The sequence below is a fragment of the Equus przewalskii genome, chromosome 3, assembly GCF_037783145.1.
Source record: "Equus przewalskii isolate Varuska chromosome 3, EquPr2, whole genome shotgun sequence".
NCBI lineage: Eukaryota > Metazoa > Chordata > Mammalia > Perissodactyla > Equidae > Equus > Equus przewalskii.
In genome coordinates, this window is record NC_091833.1 from 54,101,167 (window position 1) to 54,128,742 (window position 27,576).

The 27,576-nt window shown below is 36.8% G+C and overlaps 1 protein-coding gene across 50 annotated transcripts in view; it reads left to right on the forward strand.

Moving 5' to 3' along the window:
* The window catches only part of SEC31A (SEC31 homolog A, COPII coat complex component), an 87,793-nt gene that overhangs the window by 49,675 nt on the left and 10,542 nt on the right, over positions 1 to 27,576 (forward strand). For 8 of the 50 annotated variants that reach the window (XM_070614481.1, XM_008525763.2, XM_070614487.1 and 5 more), the window contains 10 exons: positions 1,091 to 1,166; positions 1,584 to 1,762; positions 2,904 to 3,030; positions 4,281 to 4,426; positions 5,681 to 5,854; positions 13,974 to 14,147; positions 16,706 to 16,798; positions 17,490 to 17,616; positions 19,299 to 19,640; positions 27,303 to 27,341. In XM_070614481.1, coding sequence (XP_070470582.1) covers positions 1,091 to 1,166; positions 1,584 to 1,762; positions 2,904 to 3,030; positions 4,281 to 4,426; positions 5,681 to 5,854; positions 13,974 to 14,147; positions 16,706 to 16,798; positions 17,490 to 17,616; positions 19,299 to 19,640; positions 27,303 to 27,341 — 1,477 coding nt within the window. The remainder of the gene's footprint in view (positions 1 to 1,090; positions 1,167 to 1,583; positions 1,763 to 2,903; positions 3,031 to 4,280; positions 4,427 to 5,680; positions 5,855 to 13,973; positions 14,148 to 16,705; positions 16,799 to 17,489; positions 17,617 to 19,298; positions 19,641 to 27,302; positions 27,342 to 27,576) is intronic. The other 42 variants (XM_070614497.1, XM_070614511.1, XM_070614496.1 and 39 more) reach the window with 8 other exon arrangements.

Here is a 27,576-nt window from a genome sequence, read left to right on the forward strand (position 1 = left end):
AATATAGTCAGATCAGTGTCTGATTTATTCCTTAATGTGAATAGCTTAAGTTCTAAAATTTTTTTGTTTTTAAATTCTAAAATGCTTCTCTTGAATTGAGGAAATAATTAAGGTTATATTTACTCTCCTGTAGTAGTCTATATTAACTACTTAAGCATTGTTTACAGATGATGCTCTGCACTGCTCTGCACTAAAATTGCCCAATCCAAAAATGACCCTGGCTCTGAATGTGAGGCGCTGACTTTCAGACGTGTAGGTCACACAATTGTGGAAGATAGGTGTTTTATCTCATGCAAGACAGCTATGTTTTTCTTTAAAAATTTCTTTGTAATCTCTTTGATATATTTTTGTTTCTTTTGAATTTTTATGCATAGAAAACATTTAAAGTGTTTGCCAGCAATATGCCTCCATTATATTTCTTTTCTTCTAAAGAAAGAAAATACTGAATTTGTTTTCACTCAGTCTTACAAGTTGTCTCAGAAACTTGTCGCAAAACTATTTGTTTTTAACAAACTAACTTCCTGTTCCAGGTATGACTAATTTAAGAGAATACAGAATCTCTAATTGAATTTGAGTATATTCATAAACAGTCTGTTTGTGTTGCATTTATATAAGAACACCAAGTGATTTTTTTTCCACAACTAATTCAATTAAAACAAAAAGACCCTGTAACTAAACCTAGTGGACAGAAGCTTTTAAATGTGTGAAAACAAGGTTGTTTTAAAATCTAAATATAGTATAATTAAAAACATGTATACTCTGCATGTTTCGAGCTACTTTTTGATGAGATATTTAAGAAAACAAGGATTCTTCAGCTTCAGTAACTTCTGAGCTACCAATAATAGATAGGTACACTTAAGTTTGTTTAACATTATTTCTCATGACCTTGGATTTTATATGTGATTGTATAGCGGGAGTTAATACTTAAGGAAGTCGTAGATCTTCATGTAAACTTGGATCTGAGAACTTTTCTGGGATAACTTGGCATGTCATCTAGTCAATAGGTGAATAATCGTATATAAATTTTTTTGCCACTAAATTGTTTCACAGTTTCATTCTGGGTAAATTGCTACCCTTTCCATCTCTTTAGCATATTAAAGAGGAAAAACAGGAATCTGAATTTTTACCCTCAGCTGGGAAAACATTTAACATCTCCATCAGTGGGGGTAAGTACCTGTTGGTTTTGATTTCTATTTTTTTTTAACCATTTGAAAGTAAATAGTCCTTAAGTTTAAGTTAGAAGTGTTTTGTCACAGGTGGTAGAGAGTTGAAAAGAACTCAGTTATCATTTAGTATATGTAATCAGTGCCTTGGAAATGGTAGTATGTTCTGACGCCTGTGTGATAGAAACTGTATAATGATCTTTATTATTCCAGTTTAAGCAATCTGGAAAATGTGTTGTTTTACCTGATTTTACTTACATGCATCTCAGTATACTTCCTTAGATCTCAACAGCTTGTGTGAGAAATTAGTGCCCCAGTAATATTCATAAATTAGTATTGAGTTCTCCATTGATAGGTATGGTATTTTTTCTTGTAACAAAAAATTTTGTTTAACTTGAATGTATTATTTATTTATTGCAGATATTGATGGTTTAATTACTCAGGCTTTGCTGACGGGTAACTTTGAGAGTGCTGTTGACCTTTGTTTACATGATAACCGCATGGCTGATGCCATTATATTGGCCATAGCAGGTGGACAAGAACTCTTGGCTCAAACCCAGAAAAAATATTTTGCAAAATCCCAAAGCAAAATTACCAGGGTATGTTATAAAAATAGATAAACAATGACATTTATCTGATTATAAGAGCAATACACTATTATTATTGATAATTGAAATGCAGGAAATAGTAAAGAACAAAAAACCTACCTATAATTTCTTGACCCAGAAGTAGTTATTGTTAATAGTTTGGCATGATTATTCCAATTTTTATTGCATGTATAATTTTTAAAATGTAAAAAACTTTTCATATTTTTATCATATAAAAGTTATCATGTGGAAAATTTTAAAGATAAAAATTTTAACACCCCCTAATTCTTCCATCAGATTGGTACATATCTTTTTTTACCTCTTTCTATTATGTATTGGTAGAATTTTTAAAACAGAATCAGGTTCATATATGTATATATACATGCTGTTTTATTTATAGATATTGTCACTTACATTGTGAACATTTTCCCATAGCATTAAAGATTCTTACAAACATTTTTAATTGCTATATAATAGTCTATAGTAAAGGTACATTATTTCCCTTATTTGGGGGTGTTCCAGTAGTTTCGAATATTTTCCTAATGTAGATAAGATGGTGACCAACATTCTTGTTGTGCCTAAAGATTTATACAGATTTCTGATTGTCTGGTGAGGCTGTAGGCCTAGGAAAGGAGAGTTGTCCCAGTGTCAGGCCCATCAGCACTGGTGGTTGTCTCCCCAGCCTTCCTTGTGTTACTCCCTCCTCTGCTCACTTTAAGCCACAGCGGCTGGCTTTCAGTTCCTCACACAATCCCTGTGCCTTTCTCCCTTGTGACTTTGCACCCAGTGTTCCCTTGGCCTGTGATGTTTTTTCTTCTCGATGAAGTTAATTCTGACTTTATATCTCAAATGTCTGTATGCTCAGAAAGTTTTCTTGATCCATCAGACCAGGTCATATCTTCCTGTTAAATGTTTTGATAACACCCTATACTTCTCAGCATTTTATAACTGTGTGCGAATTTTTTTTTTTTTGAGGAAACATAACACCATCTTTTATTTCAGTTGGTTCAAGGATATACTTCACTTTGCTGCCGCCTTATTCTGCATGAAGTACTGTGAATAGTAGTTTTAAAAGATATTATTGATTAGCCAGAGTTAATTTTTATTAACATACCAAAGGCTTTTAATTCTCCCTTTGTTTTCCTTTCCCAAGCTAATTACTGCAGTGGTGATGAAGAACTGGAGAGAGATTGTTGAGTCTTGTGACCTTAGAAATTGGAGAGAGGCTTTAGCTGCAGTCTTGACTTATGCTAAACCAGATGAGTTTTCAGCCCTTTGTGGTAAGAAAATGAACTTTATGTTTATATTATGTATATGGCATGGTATATTGTGAATAAAATTAGACGAATTTTATTAGAAATTTTTGTAAACCTACTAATCACAAATATGAAAAAGTTCTCATTTGAATGCTTTTCTTGGAATTATTAACTTCATTACTTCTCCATGCCTAGTCATTTTTTTTTTTAATGAAGTTTCTTTCTTTTTTTTTATTTTTATTTTTTGGTGGGGAACATTGGCCCTGAGCTAACATCTGTTGCCACTGTTCCTCCTTTTTAACTTTTTTCTTCCCCAAAGCCCCAGTACATAGTTTTATATCCTAGTTGTAAGTCATTCTAGTTCTTCTATGTGGGACGCCACCACATCATGGCTTGATGAGTGGTGCTAGGTCCACACCCAGGATCTGAACCTGCAAACCCTGGGCCGCCTAAGCAGAGCACATGAACTTAACCACTCAGCCATGGGGCCAGCCCCTCATTATTATTAATAATACTGTTTAATGATTTTAGTTTCAGACAGACCAGACATGGGATCTTGCCTCTAGGAGTTACTAGCTGTATGACCTAGGAAATATTACTTTCTAATCCTTAGGCTATTCATATGTAAAAGAGCTCATAATCAGCTCTCACTTAATAAATCTTAGCTTGATAAAATTAATAATTATAACATTTGAGTAGAAATTACCATTAAAGACCATGACTAAACTAGTGGCTAAGGAATAATATTCATCATTTGCAAAACAGAAGCTTCAGGCTGCTAGTATAAGAACAAACAACTGTGTGCTACTTTGAGAGTATTATGAGAATTCAAAAATTATAAGATACTAACTTTATTGTCATATAATTTATAGCAGTCCTAGCTACTATTCATGTTTATTTTAGATGTGCCATATTTTAGACCACTGCTTACAAAAGTATCTGATGTGATGAAATGGAGTTAAATGTTCATTAGGATTTTTCTGTTCAAATATTATTCCCATTTATTATTTTTTCTAATATGAGTAATGGGAGTCCATTCTATAGCTAGGTATAGAATCTTGTGAAATCATTTGTTATGTACAATTTGTCACAACTCTTCCATTCAACAAATAAATATTTAGTGAGCATTTACTTGACAGGGTGATTTTGTCTCTTCCTGCTACTCATTGGTTGTGAAGTTGATACTTCTGAAAATATTATTGGGCTGCTCATGACCTCGTATACAGATTGCCTTGGGTGTAATTGCCTTATTTCGTTTTCCTCTTGATCTGTAGATCTTTTGGGAACCAGGCTTGAAAGTGAAGGTGATAGCCTCTTGCAAACGCAGGCCTGTCTCTGCTATATCTGTGCAGGGAATGTTGAGAAACTAGTTGCATGTTGGACTAAAGCTCAAGATGGAAGCAACCCTTTGTCCCTTCAGGTAATATCTTTGAAATGAAAGGTGCTTCCCTTTTAGTGTTGTCTTTCACCCCTCTTATATTCTAGGAATTGATTTATTCCAGAAATTCATCGCTTTTTTCCTACTTATTTATGCATTAGAAGTTTTTGTGCTGGGTAATTATGCATATTTATTGCTATATTTGAGGGGACAGAGTTTGAGATAATGGGACCGTAAAATGGGATTGCAGCTGTTTGTGAGATCATGGTTGTGATTTGGTAGTTTATTGGAGCAGTAGGTGGAAAGAGCATGAAAACAGCCCTCAGGTTTACTCTTTTTCCTCATGCTCCCCTCTCTGCCTCTGCTGACCCTGTCTGCCTTAGGCAAAGAAAGAAGCAATGTGGGGTAAGGAGTGGGGGGCACCCCAGTGCCAATGGAGAATCTTCATGGTTAAGGGAAAATGAAAGTAAGGGGTAAATGGAATCCCATGTAGCACCAGTACACGGGCAAGAAGGGAAGTAAAAGATGTGGGGACTACTCTCGGGCACTGAGTAAATGTATATTAAGATTTTTTTCCTAAGCATTTAATCAGTAGAGTCTCATGATGTTTCAGTCTAATATTTATCTCTGGAAAGAAATTTTGTCAGTAGGGTGGTTGTTTTAAAGATCACTCTATTAAAACTGAAAATCTGGTAGGAAATCAAGGTTTTCCTTCTAAGTGTTTCTAAGAGAAAATACACTTGTTTCTCACTTCTGGACTTGTGTACCTACGAAGGGCAAGATATTCTTGTGCTTTATACCTGAAGCATAGCTCCCCATTTTTGAAAGAATTGGTCTTGAAGAACAACATGAGAAACTTTAGATTGAAATGGTGAGCCCATTTCGATGTCACCTTGTAGTAGTAATATTTTTATAGTACGTATAGATAGTATGATGTTGATGTTTTACTCATGGTTCCAGCAGCTATGCTGGAACCCAGTTTCTGCCTTTGCACATCTGCCTATCACTTTCACTTTGGATATTTGCCTATTTGAGTTCACAAGACAAGCAAGCATCTGGCAGTTTAACGATGTTTAGGAGAAGGTGGTAACCTTTGCCCTATCCATGAGTACTTCTTACTTTTTCAGTTCCCTAAATGGTGGTCAACTATTGCAGACCTTTCTAAGAGAGATGGTAATAGGTACTGTACTTTTCGTAGGTTTTGGAAATCTTAGTAACTCAGTATCTTTTCCAGCTTCCTCTCATACACATCTTGGTATCTTTGTTTCTCTTTCACTCCTTCTTTTTCTCACTTAGGATCTGATTGAGAAAGTTGTCATCCTGCGAAAAGCTGTACAACTCACCCAAGCCGTGGACACTAATACTGTAGGAGTTCTCTTGGCTGAGAAGATGAGTCAGTACGCCAATTTGTTGGCAGCCCAGGGCAGTATTGCTGCAGCCTTGGCTTTTCTTCCAGAAAACACCAACCAGGTAATTAAAATTGACCATTTTTCATCTTTTAATGTCTGAGTAAGGTGAGTCCAGCAGATAGTACTCAATATTAAACATAAGCATACTAGTAGGTGGAATGTTTTGGAGCAGTTGAATTTCTATTACCTAAGTCTAGGTGAATGTTATTGACGATTCTTCAAGGATCATTTACCCAGGCTGTGTCAGAGAGACAGGATGCTCTTGTAGTGTGATAGATCCCCTTGTACTGAGGGGCATAGTATTTGAGGAAAATAAATGGGAAAAGAACCAACTTTTTGTTTCTTAATCCGAATGCTGATTCTGTGTATAGGGTTCTTTGTAGGAATCTTCTATGTTGAAAAGCTATAAATGTTAATACTTACTTGAACAAATGGGGTTCTAATTTTAAAATTCCCTGACAAGTGCCACCCCAGATATTAGCAAAGAACTTCATTCTATATGCCATTTCAGTCTGATACCATCTGTGGGTGAGTATATATTAATTTTTTATTTGAGTTCGTAATAGTTTACATCATTGTGAAATTTCAGTTGTACATTACTTCATGCCTGTCGCTACATAGGTGCTCGTCTTCACCCCCGGTGCCCACCTCCCCCCTTCCCCTGGTAACCACTGAAGTGTTTTCTTTGTCCATGTGTTTGTTTATATTCCACAAATGAGTGAAATTATCTGGTGTTTGTCTTTCTCAGGCTGGCTTATTTCGCTTAGCATAATTCCCTCCAGGACCTTCCATGTTGTTGCAAATGTGATGATTTTGTCTGTCTTTTTTTCTGGCTAGGTAGTATTCATTGTATATATATGCACCACATCTTCTTTATCCAATCATCAGTCAATGGACACTTGGATAGTTTCCATGTCTTGGCTATTGTGAATAGTGCTGCAGTGAACATAGGAGTACATATATTACTTTGGATTGTTGATTTCAAGTCATTTGGGTAGATAGCCAGTAGTGGGATAGCTGGGTCATATGGTGGTTCTATTTTTAGTTTTTTGAGGAATCTCCATACTGTTTTCCGTAGTGGCTGCACCAGTTTGCATTCCCACCAGCAGTGTATGAGGGTTTCCTTTTCTCCACAACCTCTCCAACATTTCTTATTTTTAGTCTTAGTGATTATAGCCATTTTAACAGGCATAAGGTGGTATCTTAGTGTACTTTTGATTTGCATTTCCCTGATGATTAGTGATGTTGAACATCTTTTCATGTGTTTATTGGCCATCTGTATATCTTCTTTGGAAAAATGTCTGTTCATATCCTGTGCCCATTTTTAGATTGGGCTATTTGTTTTTTTGTTGTTCAGTTGTGTGAGTTCCTTGTATATTATGGAGATTAACCCCCTTATCAGATACATGATTTGCAAATATTTTTTCCCAATTGATGGGTTCTCTCTTGGTTTTGATCCTAGTTTCTTTTGCCTTGCAGAAGCTCTTTAGTCTGATGAAGTCCCACGTGTTTATTTTTTCTTTTGTTTCCCTTGTCTGAGAAGACGTGGTATTCAAAAAGATCCTTTTAAGTTCAGTATCAGAGTGTACTATCTGTGTTATCTTCCAGGAGTTTTATAATTTCAGGACTTATCTTCAAGTCTTTGATACATTTTAATTTTATTTTTGTGTATGGCGTGAGATAATGGTCTACTTTCATTCTTTTGCTTGTGGCTGTTCAGTTTTCCCAACACCATTTATTGAAGAAACTGTCTTTTTTCCATTGTATGTTCTTGACACCTTTGTTGAAAGTTAGCTGTCTGTAGATGTGCAGTTTTATTTCTGGGCTTTCATTTCTGTTCCACAGATCTGTGTGTCTCTTTTTGTACCAGTACCATGCTGTTTTGATCACTATGGCTTTGTAGTACATTTTGAAATCAGGGATTGTGGTCGCTCCACCTTTGTTCTTTTTTCTCAGTATTGCTTTAGCAATTTGGGGTCTTTGGTTGCCCCATATGAATTTTAGGATTCTTTGTTCTATTTTCATGAAGAATGTCATTGGGATTCTGATTGGGATTGCATTGAATCTGTAGATTGCTTTAGGTAGTATGGACATTTTAACTATGTTTATCCTTCAAATCCATGTGCATGGAATCTCTTTCCATCTCTTTATGTCATTATCTATTTCTTTCAATAATGTCTTATAGTTTTCATTGTATAAGTCCTTCACCTCCTTAGTTAAATTTATTCCTAGATACTTTATTCTTTTTGTTGTGGTTGTAAATGGAATTGTGTTCTTGAGTTCTCTTTCTGTAAGTTCGTTATTAGAGTAGAGAAATGCAACTGATTTTTGTACGTTGATTTTGTACCCTGCCACTTTGCTGTAGTTATTAATCATTTCTAATAGTTTTCCAATGGATCCTTTAGGGTTCTCTATATATAAGATCATGTTGTCTGCAAACAGTGAGAGTTTCACTTCTTCACTCCCTATTTGGATTCCTTTTATTCCTTTCTCTTGGCTAATTGTTCTGGTCCAAATCTCCAGTACTATGTTGAATGAGTGGTGATAGTGGGCATCCTTGTCTTGTTCCTGTTCTCAGAGGGATGGTGTTCAGTTTTTGCCCATTGAGTATGATGTTGGCTGTGGGTTTGTCATATATGGCCTTTATTATATTAAGGTAATTTCCTTCTATCCCCATTTTGTTAAGAGTTTTTATCATAAATGGCTGTTGGATCTTGTCAAATGCTTTCTCTGCATCTGTTGAGATGATCATATTGTTTTTATTCCTCATTTTGTTAATGTTGTGTATCACATTGATTGATTTGCAGATGCTCAACCATCCCTGTGTCCCTGGTATAAATCCCACTTGATCATGATGTATGCTCTTTTTGATATATTGCTGTATTTGGGTTGCCAATATTTTTTTGAGGATTTTTGCATCTATGTTCATCAGTGATATTGGCCTGTAGTTCTCCTTTTTTGTATTGTCCTTGTCAGGCTTTGGTATCAGAGTGAGGTTGGCCTCATAGAATGTGTTAGGAAGTGTTCCATCTTCCGTAACTTTTTTGGAATAGCTTGAGAAGGATAGGTATTAAATCCTCTCTGAAAGTTTGGTAGAATTCCCAAGGGAAGCCATCTGGTCCTGGGCTTTCATCCTTTGGGATGTTTTTGACTACTGTTTCAATCTCTTCACTTGTGATTGATCTATTCAGATTCTCTGTTTCTTCTTGATTCAGCTTTGGGAGGTTGTAAGAGTCGAAGAATTTAGCCATTTCCTCTAGATTGTCCATTTTGTTGGCATATATAGTTTTTCATAGTATTCTTTTATAATCCATTGTGTTTCTGTGGTACCCATTGTTATTTCTCCTCTTTCATTTCTAATTTATTTATCTGAGCTTGCTCTCTTTTTCCCTTTGTAAGTCTGGCTAGGGGTTTGTCAATTTTATTTATCTTCTCGAAGAACCAGCTCTTTGTTTCATTGATCCTTTCTACTGCCTTTTTTGTTTTAATAGCATTTATTTCAGCTCTGATTTTTATTATTTCTTTTCTGCTGCTGACTTTGGGCTTTGTTTGTTCTTCTTCTAATTCAGTTAGATGTAGTTTGAGTTTGTTTATTTGGGATTTTTCGTGTTTGTTAAGGTAAGCCTGTATTGCGATGAATTTCCTTCTTAATTGATTTTTGCTGCATCCCATATGAATTGGTGTGGTATGTTTTCATTTTCATTTGTCTCCAGATATTTTTTTATTTCTCCTTTTATTTCTTCAGTGATCCGTTGCTTGTTCAATAGTGTGTTGTTTAGTCTCCACATCTTTGACCCTTTCTCAGCTTTTTTCTTGTAATTAATGTCTAGGTTTATGGCATTGTGATCAGAAAAGATGCTTGTTTCTTAAATTTATTGAGGCTTGCCTTGTTTCCCAACATATGGTCTATCCTTGAGAATGTTCCGTGTGCACTTGAGAAGAATGTGTATTCTGCTGTTTTTGGATGGAGTGTTCTATATATGTCTATTAAGTCCAGCTGGTCTAGCTTTTCATTTAATTCCACTGTTTCCTTGTTGATTTTTTGTCTGGATGTGAGAGGAGTGTTGAGGTCCCCTACTATTATTGTGTTATTATTAATGTCTTCTTTTAGGTTTGTTAATAGTTTCTTTATGTACCGTGGTGCTCCTATGTTGGGGGCATAGATGTTTATAAGTGTTGTTTCTTCTTGATGGAATGTCCCTTTGATCATTATATACTGCCTCTCTTTGTCTCTCTTTACCTGCCTTATCTTGAATGTCCAATATAAGTATTAAAACACCTGCTTTCTTCTGTTTGCCATTAGCTTGGGCTATCATCTTCCATCCCTTTATTCTGAGCCTGTGTTTGTCATTGGAGCTGAGATGTGTTTCCTGGAGGCAGCATAGTGTTGGGTCTTGTTCTTTCATCCATCTTGCCACTCTGTGTCTTTTTATTGGAGAATTCAATCCGTTTACATTAGGGTGATTATCAATATATGAGGGCTTACTGCTGCCATTTTATCACTAGTTTTCTGGTTCTCCTGCTTTTCCTTTGTTTCTCATCCTGTTTATTTTGGTCTACCAATCGAGTTGTGTGGTTTTTTATGTTGTGTTTCTTTGTTTTCTCCTTATCTATTATTTGTGTCTCTGTTCTGCTTTTTTGTTTGGTGGTTACCGTGAGGTTTGTATTCAAAATTTCATGGATATGATAGTCCCTTTTCTGATGGCCTTTTATTTCCTTAGACTAAACTGATTCAGTCCCTTTCCTCTTCCCCTCCTAAGTTGTTTTTCTCACATCTTATTCCATCTTGTGTTATGAGTTTGTGGTTAAAATGACAAGGTTATCTTTGGTTCTGGTGTTTTCCTCCCCTTTGTCTTTAATGGTATACTTGAGTATTTGCTGTTCTTCTCTGATTCTGTCTACCTATTTATCTCCTTACTCCATGCTTTGTAACCCCTTTCTCCCTTTTTTGTTCTTCAGGTATGAGGGCCTTCTTGAGGATTTCTTGGGGGGATGGGGGAGTCTCATGGCTATGAACTCCCTTAACTTATGTTTGTCTGGGAAAGTTTTTATTTCTCCATCATATCTGAAGGATATTTTCACTGGATAGAGTATTCTTGACTGAAAGTTTTTGTCCTTCAAAGATTTGAATATGTCATTCCAGTCTCTCCTACCCTGTAAGGCTTCTGCGGAGAAATCCACTGAAAGCCTGATAGGGGTTCCTTTGTAGGTTATTTTCTTCTACATTGCTGCTGTTAGTATTCTTTCTTTGTCATTCACTTTTGCCAGTTTCACTACTATATGCCTTGCAGTAGGTCTCTTTACATTGACATGTTTAGGAAATCTGGTAGCCTCTCCCACATGGATTTCCATCTCCTTGCCTAGGTTTGTGAAGTTCTCTACTGTTATTTCTTTGAACAAGCTTTGTGCTCCATTCTCCTCTTCTGCTTCTTGAATATCTATAATTCTTATGTTGCATTTCCTAATTGAGTCAGATATTTCTTGGAGACTTTCTTCATTTCTTCTTAGTCTCAATTCTCCCTCCTCCTCTGTCTGGAGCTTTTCAACATGTCTATCTTCAATTATGCAGATACACTCCTCTATGATGTCCACTCCAGCATTCAGGGAATCCATATTTTGTTTTATTTCTTCCGTTGTGTCTTTCGTGTCTAATATTTCTGATTGATTCTTCTTTATAGTGTCAATCTCTTTTGTGAAGTAGCTCCTGAACTCATTGAATTGTTCCTCTACATTCTCTTTTAACTTGAGTTTTTTGATGATAGCTATTTTGAATTAACTGTCATCTAGATTACATATTTCTGTGTTGTCAGGATTGATTTCTGGGTACTTGTCATTTTTCTCTGATCTGTAGATCTAATATAATGTTTGATATTGATAGAGGGAGTGACTCTGTTTTTTTTACATCCTGGTGTTATTTGGTCACAGTCACCGCCTGTCACCACTGGGTGGGGGTCAAGAGCCATGTATTCTGAGCCCTCTGCCTTCCACAAGATCCCAGGCACTAGAGCTGGGCTGGGCAGGTGGGGGGAGGAGCTTTCTTCTGCAGGCTCTCAGGGATTTCTCACTCTCCTCTCACTATCTGCTCTCCTGAGTGTTGGCTTGATAAGGTCACCCCCTGTGAAAGCTTTTGCCCCAGTACAGTGCTTCCTTCTAGGCTGTAAGGGCCCACCGGGGATCCTTGATGTTCCTGCAGTAAACATCCCCTCCCCTGTCCTTTCTCTCTTGGAGACCTCCCGTGGTCCTGGATCGCAGTCTTTAGGGGAGGGAATGAAATTTCCGTTTACCCTATTCCACCTCCTCTGAGTTGGGCTCCAGCCTCTCCGCCCTCCATCATATGGCTGCATGGGTCCTCTGACATTTTTCTGTTATATTTGGATGTTCTCTGTTGGAGTATGAATGTCCTTTTCGTTGTATGTTGGAGGGGTTACTGGGGAAGCTCACCCTGCCATGATGCTGACATCACTCTTTGGGTGAGTATGTTTTTAAAGTATTTTAAGGCAGAGGGAAATACATTACATTCATAATTTAGTGTCCTCATTTGGTGTGCAATAAAACAGGATTTTTCATCATTTTTTTTCAATTCAATTCAGTAAGTAACTGAGTATATAGTGATGAACCAGATTGTCAAGATCTTTTCCCTAAGGGAGTTTCCAAACTCAAAATGACTATGGATGAGTAAACGTGGGATTCAAAAGTGATATGTGATATGATCGAGGTAGTAGTGCTGTGGGAGCACAGAAGAGGGAAGCCTAAATCCACTAATTGAGCATGAGTGGAAGTTGGGGTGGGGTCTGAGGAAAGTTTTCACAAGTAGGATGTTTATATCTGTATTGTGTGTCTGACACAGCTTAATTTTGAGCCTTGCAGGTATTTTCTTGTTTCTATACTTTTTATTGTAAACTTCTTTCTGTTTTTGATGGATGTTTTTAGTTTTCAGTATTTTGTCTGTTCTAGGGAATTATCAATAAATTTCATTGAGTAAAAATACTTAGATCTGTGTTCGAGGACTATGGAGATATGACTTGCTGGTTGGTTTTGTATATACTTACATATAGGATCTAGCTCATATCTTTCTAAATTGTTAATGAGAGGATTAGATTGAATAGAAACATAGTCTTAACTTTATGATGACTTTGACATAATAGTTTTATATGACTTTTTACTTAATAAGGTCTCATTATTTTGTTGAGATATAAGACACTTTAAGAGTAACTTAATCTAAGACCTTTAGATTGTCTAGCCTCAGAATTAAACTATTTTCAATACCATTTATAACCACATACATTTTCTGTACATTAGTCTTCATGCTTTTCTTTGGACTTTTAAAGGACATTCTTTGTGCAAAAATCGTAATTTTGATGTTACCTCCTCCTATGTATCACAGTAGACACTTGGTATTTTCTGGTGAATATGTCCTGAGACTTTGTGTTATCATTATAGTTAATAATTCTCCTCTATCAAAGGCAATAAAGTATACCAAAAAAGTTTAAATGACATCGTGAAACCTTTAATGAATTTATGGAAATTTATAATTTTTAAAGATATTAAAATAAATTCTTGCTAAAACATTTTAACATTGCTTTTTTGTTCTTATTATCTAGAAAATGTATATGGTCAACTCATACTTATTGTAGATCTGTATAATTGTAGATGTGTATAAGCTACCCTAAGTTTGACACCTTACTCTTTTAATTGATTTCAAACATCTCTTTTTTTAAATTAATTTTTATCTCTTTCTTAGATCACCATTTTCTTCCATTACCATGTTTAGCAGTTGATTCTCATTGGGGGCCTTTTTTCCCTACAAAGAAGCACAGTTGTATTTTTTTTAACTACTTCTGTGATTTGCGAGAATTGCTCAACTACAAGAAAACAGCAAAAGAACAGTATTGATAAGTGGCATTGATCTTACATACTACCATGTGGCAGGCATAATTCGAATCCCTGCCTGAGTTAAATTACAAGTTACACTGTATATCATGGACCTTTCTTTGGTGTCAGTCTTGAGCGTTAGAAAACATGATGTCAAAACCTGATATACCAGGGTCTGTTGTATAGTACACAGCATATGGACAAAAATCATATGCATGATCAAGCTTATTGAAGAAAATCAACATGCTGTCATATAGTTGGGTGAACTCTTAACAATTTGCTTTGTTTTCTTCCATTGCTTCTTGTAGCCAAATATTGTGCAGCTTCGTGATAGACTTTGTAGAGCACAAGGAGAGCCCACACTAGGGCAGGAATCACCTAAAATTCCTTACGAGAGGCAGCAGCTGCCCAAGGTCAGGCCCGGACCGGTCGCTGGCCACACACAGATGCCAAGAGTTCCGACTCAACAATATTATCCCCATGTGAGTGATATGCTGTTCAAATTGGTGGTTTTAGTTTGTTGGGTTAGAGACCTTACCTGTTGTGATAAAGCTAGACAACATATTGATTTAATAATTATACTTTTTATATTCTTGAAAGTGGTTTGTTTTTTTTTTTAAAGATTTTATTATTTTCCTTTTTCTCCCCAAAGCCCCCCGGTACATAGTTGTATATTCTTTGTTGTGGGTCCTTCTAGTTGTGGCATGTGGGACGCTGCCTCAGCGTGGTTTGATGAGCAGTGCCATGTCTGCGCCCAGGATTCGAACCAATGAAACACTGGGCCGCCTGCAGCGGAGCACGTGAACTTAACCGCTCGGCCACGGGGGCCAGCCCCTTGAAAGTGGTTTTTATGATTTTTTTTTTGATCATTCCTCTAATCTAGTCAGACAGATTATATTTTAGATGTAAATTAAGCTCTCTAGGGGGATTTCTTCTTGTTTTTCCATCACTCAGACTTCCTTTACACATGTACCTGTGTTCTTGAAACTTCAACAGTTTGATTCATCTAGCAAACTGTAAGTAAAGTAGCAGGAACAATTTTGTGGTGATTTGGTTAATTTTATAAAATATTTTTTGAAAGTAGTCTTTTATTGAGTATTCTTTTCTGATTCATTAGTATAGGTTTCCTTTGTCTTCTGTATCAGCACAATAAAGAACATCCAGAATGCAAACTTTTTTTGGACAACTTGGGTCTTAGCAAAAAGTGAATGACCGAAGGTTTATGAAGCTGTAGGTCATGGGGAATGTGAAGATGATTAGATCATTCTTATTGATTAATTAATTTAAGTAAAATTATCAAACATTTAGTGGCATAAAATGTGTCCTCTTATTGTCTTTTACTATTTCATATGGAAAATTATATTTCAGACCAGCAGATAAACTTTATGTTCTTAATTGAGAAGTATATTTTCGTAAGTAATAAATGGTCTTGACTGATAAAATTCATAGGTACTCTGGCCACTTGAAAATAGAATAAATTGCTGATAGAATTGACAGGCTCTTTTTTACATTTCACTGTAGCAGAAGTAAATATGAAATCATGAAAAACTAAAAAAAAACAATTAATGCTCTTTTGTTTATTGTACTTTGATTAGTTCTTAATCAGAATAGATTACATTTGAATATAATTGTAACTATCTAGAGAACTTTCTGTTTTGTTTTTTCATTCATTTGACAATTTATTGAGAGCCTACCGTGAGTGCCTATCTTTATTCTACCTGTTGAGGGTATATTGGTAAACAAAACAGAGTACATTCCCCACTCTTGTGGAGATTGCAGCAGGCTTAGATAGTCTATGACATAAGTAGAGCAAATCATGTGATGGCTGGGAGAACTGAGAGGTGGAGAGTTCAAGCAACCATCCCAGAGTTTTAAGATACCTCGAAGTTTGAATTTCTCAGCATTGCGTGGCTGGTTAATGTCCAGCTTGGAATTGGAACTCCCAGGTGCCTTGAGTTCTGCCACACTGTCTCTCAGGGTACTGAAGTAAGGCATTCTCTACCTTGGAAGAAGAGAATATTTTACTCTATATGTCCTTCAGTTTATCTCTTTCTGGGAAAATGTAAAAGTATTGAAAGACTTTTGTTATACTTTGACTTAGGAGTTTCATGCTTTAAGAAAAACAAATTCAATCATAAACAGTGATTTTCTTGATTAAAGTTTGTGATAAGCTGAGTAAGGATAGTAGCTTGTGGTTTTAAAGGACTGTTTATAGGCAGAAGTAAAGGGATAAAAGGGAGGTCAGATTAGTAGGAGTGCCACTCCCATTTCGAACAGCACATCTTTTCTATTAATTGTTTATAAATTGGAGTTTCTACAAAGATTTACTTGACGAAAAAGGTTTTGGTAGCTTAAAAAAAATGTTTGAAAACTTCTGGACTCCAGGGTAAGCAATATGGCATAGTGTGGCAGACACTGGCTTGGAATCAATCCTAGCTTCATCACCAATGCGTTGTGTGGACCTCAGCACACTCCTTCATTTCTCTGGGCCTTGGTTTTCTCAATGGTGAAGGAGGGGGATTAGACTGGATGATCTTTAATATTCTCTGATTGTATGATTCTAAGCCTCATATGGGACTAATATGATTTTTGTGGCTCTAATGAAATCCAGAAAAGGGAGCCTACCGCAATATGTTTACAGATCATATAGTAGCATGAATACTATTAATGCTTCAAAATCACTTTTTTACTCAATTATCTTCTTTTTTTCGGAATGTCTTCTTTCTCTCCCTACTTACAGGACCTAGCTCTTCCCCCTTATTCTTGACACTTGAATGGCATTGTTCTTTGTGCTTTGATTTGGGTTTTTATATTGATTTTTCTACTGCCTGCTTCCCCATGTTTTGTTGTGAATGTGTATTTTTCTTTTGGAATCCCAGCTACCTTGGAAGCAATTGCCTGACTAACGTATGCCATCTTTCTGCTCATATTTTTTGCTTTGCATCTGGCTATTAATGCCGTTTGGGTTTTTTCTTCTTCTTCTTCTTTTAACATTTCCATTTTTTATTTTCTGTGATTAGTATTTCTTTGTTCAATTCAGGTTAGAATTGCCCCTACTGTCACTACCTGGAGTAACAAAACTCCTACCGCACTTCCCAGCCATCCACCTGCAGCCTCTCCCTCTGACACACAGGTATATCTTCGTTATTCCTCTTTGAGCAGAATTCTGCTCACCTAAATATATATATAGTTATATGATCTTTACCCCCCCTTTCTCAAGTTCCTCTCCCCCCGTCTGTCTGCCTGCTTGCATTTTAATACTTTTGGGACGCAAGAAGCAATTTTTAGCACAATTTATTTTCTTATCCTTCTCTCCTTCTTTTGCAGTTCTAAATTGACTTGAGCTAGAATAACATCAACCAAGGTTCTAACAATGGTTTAAATCTAATTTCATTGAAGATATTTCCTTTTTCTTTTCTTTTTTCTTTTTTGTGAGTATTGCAGAAATTGAAGAGAAGCAAAAGTTCCCTTGTGGCTTTTATACTTAATATTTCCAAAGTGAGGAGTAGAGGCTGGAATTTAGTAGATATGGACAATCCTGGTGACACATTATAAATATCATTGACACTATGTTATGAGACTATTAGCATCTGTTGCCATTCATTGCAATTACTACTTTGGACCTGTCTGATCTTTAAATCACTCACAATGCGTTGCTCAGAAAATGTGTTCTGAAGAAGATAGAATGTATAACATGCAATGTTTCTTACACAATAAAGTTTAAAAAAAAAAAAAACAGTTCCATTTCAGAGATTATAAATCTATCTGGTAAGATTCTTGGTTCTAAATGTAATCCTCCTCTTTACCATATTCTCATTTCCTAGGGAGAAAATCCTCCACCTCCAGGTTTCATAATGCATGGAAATGTTAATCCAAATGCTGCCGTGGCACCACTTCCCACCTCTCCAGGTCATATGCACACCCAGATACCACCTTATCCACAGCCACAGCGTAAGTAGCCTGGCCGCAAGTCCTTTCACACAGGCCTGTCTTATCTAAAGTAGTAAGCATTTACTTTGAAGCTCCAAAGCCATGATCAAATCAATTTTCACAAGTAGAGAAAGAACCATTCTGTGTCAGACTGGAGTCCTTGCTATAGAGAAACATGGTTTCCCTAGGAAGCATCCTGAATCAACAGGCTAGGGAACAGCTCCTATGTCAGTCCGTTCAGAACAGCTGGCTCCTCTTCCTGCACCTTTACTAAGACCTGTTAAAGAGGGTCAGTTTTCCCATGATTTTGGTATAAAAAAATAGAATTTTAGAAATTATTTTGTACATATTCTTTTCCTTCAAGCAAGATGAGACAAATCATTTTTGGAGAAATGGTTCCCAGGGACATTTGTTGTTGTTTTCCATTTATTTTATTTTTTTAAGAAATAGACTTTATTTTTTAGAGCAGTTTTAAGTTCACAGCAAAATTGAGTGGAAAGCACAGAAAGTTTCAGTATCCCACCTGCCCCCATGCACTACCTCCCCCTCTATCGACATCCTGCACCACAGTGGTAAAATCATTTGTTACAGCCGGTAAGCCTACACTGACACATCATTATCACCCCAAATCTATAGTTTACCTTAGGGTTCACTTTTGATGTTGTACATTCCATAAATTTTGACACATGTATAATAATGATGTGTATCAACCATTGGCTTTTGTTTTTTTAGAAAATGTTTACACTTAGAAAGTAAAATATCACCATTATTTAAAAAATTAAATGAAGAGCAAAAAGATAAAATCTCAAAGAGGAAAATTGTATGACTAAATAACTATTACAAAAACAAGAGGCCATTACCTAGTAAGAACTAATCTTAATGAGCATCATGCTAACATGGATGTTCTTACTTAATGTGAATACAAATTTGATACAACTTTTCACTCAGGTGCTCAACATTGAAAGTGCAGTCTTCAGAGTAGAACCAGTACAGTTCTACTAGGTGCATTCTGTAGAGGTTCATCCCTATTCCTGGTCATGCAGAATGTGATGGCATTCAGATCTCCAATCTGGATTCAAGTCTTTGCAGTAACACCTTAGTTGGCTGCCTCATTGCTTACTTACCAACTATGTATAGTATGTGAAATATTACATAGGAATGGTTTTGTCAGGTGTCCTAGAGACTATTAATCTGGAATGGTGCTCAAACTCAGAATTTGAGTAGCTGATGATTTTACTAGATGTTGGTGAAGATATTTGATTCATAACAATAATATTCACCCTGCAGTTCTTACAATGGGGGTGATCTTGAGCTGCCACCAAACTCCTTCTAACCTTTACTGTGAAGGAGAGTCCACATTGTTCCATCTGGTGGCTGGTAGGTGTCACTGCAGTCTTTTCACAGAAAGAGGAAGTCTCAGAAAAGGGTCAGTCTTGCAGTATTGGGTCTGATGAGCCAGATTTTCATAGCCAGCAGCAATCTGGAGATGGCAGCGTTCAAATATTGGATCCAGTGACTATTAGTACATTTAGGACATCTGAGCTATCAAAAGTGTAACTTAAGTGTTAATGTTTGGTTGTAACTTATTGTTATAAGAAGAATGATGAAAATAATTTCCATAGAATGAGATAATTTTGGTTTTCTGTTGCTGTCTGAATAAACTTGTGACTAATTAAAATTTCTGTTTCTTCTCCTTGGTGTAGCTTATCAACCAGCCCAGCAGTATTCCTTCGGAACAGGGGGGTCAGCAATGTATCAACCTCAGCAGCCTGTTGCTCCTTCTGCCTCAAACGCTTACCCTAACACCCCTTACATATCTTCTGCTTCTTCCTATTCTGGGCAGTCTCAGCTGTACGCAGCACAGCACCAGGTCTCTCCACCTACCTCCAGCCCTACTGCTTCTTTCCCTCCTCCCTCTTCCTCTGGAGCATCCTTCCAGCATGGCGGACCAGGAGCTCCACCATCATCTTCAGCTTATGCACTGCCTCCTGGAACAACAGGTACACTGCCTGCTGCCAGTGAGCTGCCTGCGTCCCAAAGAACAGGTCTGCGCTTGAAAGAGTTTTGGTTTGGCTCCCTCCTTAATTTTTTCATGAACACATGGGTGGATGGAGGGGAATTATTTCCAGCTGTTTGTAAACTGAGTAATGTGAGGTGTTGATTGAGCTTCAATAACAAATTCTAAAACTATTTCTAAAAGTGTGATTCTCCCATAATGAACTTTAGTTGCTAAATGAGGAAAGCTTTAGAGCCTGAGAAGGATAAGAGTGTATAATCTGCCATTGAACTTAAAGTAAGTGGTAAGAAATTAATTGGCAAGATAAGTGGTGTTTGGAACCAGATTTAATTGACACTTTCTTTACTAGAGCTAAACTATGCTCTGTGTTCTTACTGAGAAGTTTTCAGTTTTTACAATTGTACCTTAAACTCATTCATGGAGATTATTCAGTACAGGGTCTTAATGAGGTGGTACAGATTTTTTGATTATGTTTATTTGTCAAGGTGAGGAGGGATCTTAATATGCTTATCTAAAGGAAAAAAGTGAGAGAATACAGCTCGGACAGACTCTCTAAGAGAGCAGCCAGCCAGTGTACAGCAGTGCAGTGATTCTCCATTAGCCTAATAACCACCCTCTCAAACATTTTGGAAATTTCTACTTTTTTATTTGTTTTTTGTCTAGTAGTGTAGTTACGCCTGAAATTTCCTAACTAAAATCCTAATTTTAAATTATTTTTATAGTGAAATACATGTTTTGTAAATTATTTTTATCTCTCCTGTTAGACAGTTAGAGTGTTGTATTAATTTTTTATGGGTAGGTTATATTATCTGATTTTCATTTTAGGATCATAAAGGGGCATCAAAAGCATGTGTTATAAAAAGGGATCAGTGAATCAGACTTAAGAACCACTAACGTAGTGGTTAGGAAGACAGGCTTTGGAATTAGACTTCTTGGGTTTGTATCCCAGCTTCACTACTTTCTGTTTACGTGACCTTGAGTAAGTTGCTTAACATCTTTAAGCCTCAGTTTCCTCAGAATAATAATAGTACCTACCCATAAGCTTATAAAGAAGATTAAACACATTAATACAGTAAAAGCATTTAAGGACAATGTTAGCTGTGATCACATAAAACCTCATGTAAAATTAGAGCTCTGTGCATTTAGGTGTTTGAAAATAGTTTCCCTTTCATATTATAACTGGTGGTTTTGAACTAAAGGGGAAAAAGATGAGTGAGTCTTGCTTTGCTCCTAATACTCAAGTTGCTTCTGGGAATTCCAGTATATATTTTTCTCCTTTTATGTGCTAAGCTGTAGCTTTAATTACTGAAAACACTTGCCATAAAATAGGATATATTGAGGAAGTGTTCTTTTCTAATAAAGTCTTATGGATCCAGAATTATACATATATCTCCTCCTTTCTTTGATATATAATATTAAAGTCCAAAGTATCAAAAAATCACACACATGCACAATATGTATCACCCTTTACTGCATAAATAAAATTTCTATAATTTTCAATACATGTAGTTCAATAGGTTGATATTTTTAGAGAGGAGTGATAATTCAGTTCTTCAAACAAAGAGTTCAAAAAATTACGTTTTATGGAGCTGGGGTCCCCATGGCCTAGTGGTTAAGTTCAGCACTCTCTGCTTTGGCAGCTGGGGTTCAGTTCCTGGGCATGGACCTACACCAGTCATTGGTGGCCATGCTGGGGTGGTGACCCACATCCAAAATAGAGGAAGATTGACACAGATGTTAGCTCAGGGGTGAATCTTCCTCAGCCAAAAGAGAAAGATTGGCAACAGATGTTAGCTCAGGGGCAAATCTCCCTCAGCAAAAAAGGAAAAAAAAGGCCTTAAGGAAACTTGAGTTTTCTAGGAGTTTTGCTTTTTTCTTTTTTAAAGATTAACACCTGAGCTAACAGCCATTGCCAATCTTTTTTTTTTTTTCCTGCTTTTTCTCCCCAAGTCCTCCCAGTACATAGTTATATATTCTAGTTGTAGGTCCTTCTGGTTCTGGTATGTGGGATGCTGCCTCAGCGTGGCCTGACAAGCGGTGCCGTGTCTGCACCCAGGATCCAAACCAGCGAAACCCTGGGCTGCCGAAGGGGAGTGTGTGAACTTAACCACTTGGCCATGGGGCCGGCCCCCTCTAGGAGTTTTATATTGTTCTCCTGATTGTGGGGTGATAGCCTCCAAGTTGAGATACAAACCCAAGTCTCTGAGTCTACAAAGCCCATGTTCATTCTTTACTGGATAGTTTAGTCCTGATGTGATAGAAATAGCTATCAGTGTTGGAATTACAAAAATCATTTAGCAACACTTTTAGGCATTTGTTACTTCATCATTTAAGTTAAATATTTGCATGGGTATTTTTTTCTCCTTAAGCAAAAGTGCATTTGGCCATGTGATAACATCTTTGCTTATATACAGAGTAACAGACTGTTCTAATCTGGCTGAGAAACAGTCACTAATAGGAAGAAGCAGCCAAACAACGATTTTTCAGTGTTCGGCATGCACTAAGCTGGCTGCTTTGTTACCTCTTGCATGTTAATAGTACCCTGTATTTCAATTAACAGTTACAGCTTTACATATTGTATTTTTTGACTTCCTAAAAATTTTGCTAAGGTCATACAAATAATTATCACTGGAAATTTTATCTTTGTTCTAATGTGTCTTAGATCATATCTTGGTTCTCTGTAGGAGTTGCAAATTCCACTTGTCCGGTGACTAATTCTTGACAGACACTGGGATTTTCAAGCCCTCTAACCATTAGTGAACCAGAAAATTATATGCCCATGGCTCAGAAAAACTAATGTTGCAATGATCAAAACGTTCAGTAAATTGTTACTGTTCAGTCTGTATCAGAATTTTTCAAGGCAGAAGTAGGGAGGCAAAAAGGACAGTACATTTCTAGTGAACAGCGCATAGCTTTGCTGTAAGTTGGCACATGAAATTGGCATTTGGGCCAAATTTTGGAAAGCCTTAACTACTAGGGTAAGAAATTTATACTTCACACAGTAAGAAAAGAAAGGTCCTCGTGCAGGGGTTTGAACTGCTGAGAGGCGTGGCCACAGTGGCACCTGAGGGAGGTTAGTCAGGAGGGCCTACAGAATAGATTGTGGGCAGCGTGGCAGGAACAGAGGCGAGGGAAGCAGGCCCTCTCCCGGTTTTCACTGTAAAATGGGAACAGCCTGAGTTAGGATAGTGCAAGGTTGTTTCAGTGGTGGCAGCACAGAAAGCAGGACGTTTTCCCTGTTTTACTGTCTAGAATAAGTAGGATATTGCCTGTCACTTTTTTTTTTGGTCCCTCATTTAATATGTGCTTATTGCTAGGGGAGAGCACTTTCAAATATGTAGGCCGTAGAATTTTACTCAAAAAAATTGTTTTCTGATAAAATGACCTTCAAGGTATCATGAAGCTGTCTTTGAGTAAACATTGGTTTTCTTAAATAATGGCAAATTTAATTTAGGTATATAGTCTTAGGCTTCTTCACATAGAGTAGTCTTGAAGGGGCATGATATTGCATATTTTCATGAAAGAGTATTCTGAAAAATTTTTTTTTTAATTTTCATAAACATTCCTTAGTCAAATTATAAGTATCTGGTTTTAACATTTTAAGTAAAGGAGAGGAGCATGATAGCCCTCCTTACTTTTCTTTGGAAAATTCTGTTTTATCTCATGTCATTGGAAAATGACCTTAAGGATTCATGTCTTTCTAAATTTTAATTTTTAATTTTGTAACCCTTTTATTTTCTGTTGTGACATACTAGGCCTGTGAGGGAAAAGGAGAGGTATGTGGTTGACAAAGATGCTCTATTCTCTCCATCTCAAATTATCTTCTAGCCAAAAGTCTCCACACCATTGGCACTAATATTTTCTGTGAATCCACTGAAAAGTATCTTAGCCAGTGCATACATCCTATCATTATGCTCCTGCAAGAATACCTATGAACGTTCCCAGTGAGAAGTGGGATTCAAGTAAGGATGGTACGCAGCCCCACTCCTGCGTTTGAGACCAGGCAGTTCTCTCTTCTTCCCCAGAGACCCTGTGGAGAACTAATCCCGACACTAAGGTGGATAAGTGTCTCTAGTATCCAGTGATGTCCCATATTCACTTTTTAAATTAATTTTCCTTTGATTTTTATTAATTTTTCACTGTAGGATTTTGAAAGACTCCAAATAGTATAAAGAATAAAATTAAAATGATCTGTAATTCTAACACCCAAATATAACCACTAATAATTTAGGTTTATTTATTCACTTCATACACATATATACATACATATATGTATGCTTGTATGTTCACATGTATTAAAAAAACTTTTTAATGTGGTAAAATATACATAACATAAAATTTACCATTTTAACCATTTTTAAGTGTATAGTTGGGTAACATTAAGTACATTCACAATGTTGTACAACCGTCACCACCACCTATCTCCAGAACTTTTTCATCTTCCCCAACCGAAACTACGTACCCATTAAATCACTCCCCATTCCTCCCAGTCTTGGTAACCACTGTTCTACCTTCTGTCTCTATATATTTGACTACTCTAGGTACCTCATATAAGTAGAATCATGCAATATTTGTCCTTTTGTGGCTGGCTTATTTCACTGTCTTCAAGATTCATCCATGATGTAGCATGTGTCAGAATTTCTTTCCCTTTTAAGGCTGAATATTATTCCTCTGCATGTGTGTACCACATTTTGTTTATCCATTCATCTGCACCTGGACATTTTGGCTATTGTGTATAATGCTGCTGTGAACATGGGTGTACAAATATCTGTTCGAGTCCCTGCTTTCAGTTCTTTCGGGCATATACCTAGAAGTGGAATTGCTGGATGAAATAGTAATTCAATGTTTAATTTTTTGAAGAACCACCATACTGTTTTCCACAGTGGCTGTACCATTTTGCACTCCCACCAGCAGTGCACAAGGGTTCCAATTTCTCCACATCCACACCAACACTTGCTTTCTGTTTTTTTGATTCCACCTATTCTAATTGGTGTGAAGTAGTGTATCATTGTATGCATGCTTTTTTTTTTCTTTTTTTTTAAGATCCTGTTTTTCTTTTTTCCCCACAAAGCCCCCTGGTACACAGTTGTATATTTTTACTTGTGGGTCCTTCTAGTTGTGGCATGTGGGATGCCGCCTCAGCATGGCCTGATGAGTGGTGCCATGTCTGCCCCCAGGATCTGAACCGGTGAAACCCTGGGCCACTGAAGCAGAGCAGAGCTCACGAACTTAACCACTCGGCCACGGGGCCGGCCCCCAATGTGTGCATGCATTTTTAAAGAATTGAAATCATAACACACACATATAATTTTACATCTTACTTTTTTCTTAATATTGTACCATGAGCCATTTTTCCATGCCCTTTTAAAGTCACATCATGTTTTAATAAGAGTAAGAGTTTTATCCCCATTTTATAGTTTTTGAAAGAGTAAAAAAGATTATCTCCTCTTTACAGTTTTATGAAATAATTATGCCTAAGATGAGACTATGCTGTGCTGAATTTTTTTAAATGTTGACCAAGAGTATCCTTTTGCACATCTCTAATGAACCTCCATAATACTGTCTCCTGTCTATCTCTATAAAGTGGAGGTCAATTTAATTGTGTTTTTAAAAAGTCTATTTCAACAGTCAATTTAAAGACAAATGCAAAAAGATTGGAAGGGGTTCGAATTACAGCTGAAATAAAACTGCATTAAATTGAGAAGAGATTTGACCAAGGATTATCTGGGCGGAAATGAAATAAATGGCTAAACGCGGTTTGAGGTTAGGAGGAGTCAGTTACAGTGTGCTTTGAGGGTAACTTTGATTATTGTACAACTGTTACTGTGTATTCAACAGACACCCCACCCTCAAGTTGTGCAGGCTAGCCAACTGGCTGGTTGTTCCTGTTGAGAATCTTTTTGTTCCTGATTTGATTCAGTTTCACTCTTCAGCTTTGAATTTGGTTTGATTTCCTTATAACTTTGGTGTCATTTTACCCAAAGCTCATATGAAATCGCCCCACAAAATTTTTTGTGCTGCTAATAGATTGTGAAATCAGGATACCATCTGAGGTTTTAATACCCAGGTCTTAAGTCCTGCCATGAGGTTAGAGGAAAAACTGCTCTCATCTTTTGCTCATGCCTCTCATGGGGCAGGAGAGGAGGGCGTGTTCTTGAGACTGCTCCCTGAAAAAAAGGGTCAAGGCCAAGGTATTTCCACTACTTTTAGGTTTGTAATATATCGGCCCCCTCAGCCCAGAAGCTGAAGTCTGGTGCTGGAGAATTCATCAGTAGTTGCAAATCAGGTCAGTCGTCTGTCGTAAGGCTCACACAGTGACTCCCAGGGATTTATTAACTGTAGTCCTGTGAGGTCATATCTTACATGGGAAGTTAGGTTGTAAAGTCATCGTTTAAGGCAAAAATAGGAAATCACTTATAGTCAGTTATCCTTCATCACTCCTTTCTTCAGTTAAGCCCTCGATGAACAACTTGGCTCATGTTGAGGAGCCATATTGTATGAAAAACGTCTATCCATAAACCACACAGTGAGATTTCAAGATATGGGGTTACCTCTCCCACCTCACAATTTCTCTGGGGCATGTGCTTCTTGAAAAGAACTCAAACTGAATTGAACTCACTAATTAATTGCTATATTCTTTTGGTTTGTCTGTCCCCAAATGAAGATAGTTGGATTTCCATAAGTTATATGTACATATGATGTACCTCCACTGCATGCTTTTGATTGGAGGCCAGGCCAGGCCTGACCCTGAATATCTGACAGTTTTGGATTTGCTGTGTTAGTTTTCAGCCGCCTTTCCTCTTGTCCACTGCCAGAAACTTAAGAGAAATAGTGATTTCTGGAAGACTTGTGCTAAACAGTCTACAAATCCATATATTCTTACAGAAAAGACTATATTAGATGGTTACATATTTACTGGGCCTGTTCTCATTTGTGCTGATATCCATGGTGTGACCCCAGAAATTATAGTTTCTCCAGAATACGGACCCTTGGCGCCTCCCAAATCTAGCGGTCAAGTGGCACCACCTTGTTAAGATTGTCTGACATGCTTATCTTTAACAAGTACAGTGCCGAAGTCTGCAGGACAGTGTAGAAATCTCTCGTTTCTCTTTAAATCCCTGCTTCTGAAAGAGGGTATTGACCAGCAGCATTGGCATGACCTGGGAGCTAGCCAGAACAATAGAATTTCGGGCCCTACGCTATGCCTGGTGAATTAAAATCTGCATTTTATTAAGATCCTTAGGTGATTTGGATTCACAGCTTTATAATACTAAAATGGACACAGTAGTTATGTTAGGAAGTGCTCTCCCTTCAGTGATACTACTGAGCTTCATTGATCAAATAGTAGAGAAGAATCCATGCAAACAATTACGGAAATGTTATTTTAAATAGGAAGAAATAAAATTTTCTCTTAAAGAAGACAGCTAGCTCAGTAAGAGAAAAAAAAGTGATATTTAAGAGTTTGTTGTGTCTGACACGACTTAATTTGCTTTCCCCAAAAAGTGGTTGCTTTCTTAATTAGATAGAAGGCATTTCATGTGACTTGATTAAAAAGTACACTTTGTTCCCTTATAAAATTAGTTTATTCTTTCTGGGGGTTGATGGAGGAAGAAACAATTGCAAAATGCACAGAGTTTAGAATGTCTTTATTGATAATACTGTTTAAGTGACTTTTACATTTTGTCTACAGAAAATCAGACTATGCAAGACCAGCCACCTATATTGGAAGGTGAATTGGTTATAAAATATATACCTTTAGAAATCTTTGAATCATTGAATACAATTAATGAATGGACATTCATAATAATGCATGTGAACTTCAAAGCTGATAATAATCCTAAATCTGATCATTATCATTTTTTAATTTAACTTCTTTTTTGAATCAAATCTTAGAACTGATTGGGGGTGGGAGGAAGGGCGAAATAGGTGAAGGGGATAAGAGGTACAAACTTCCAGTCATAAAA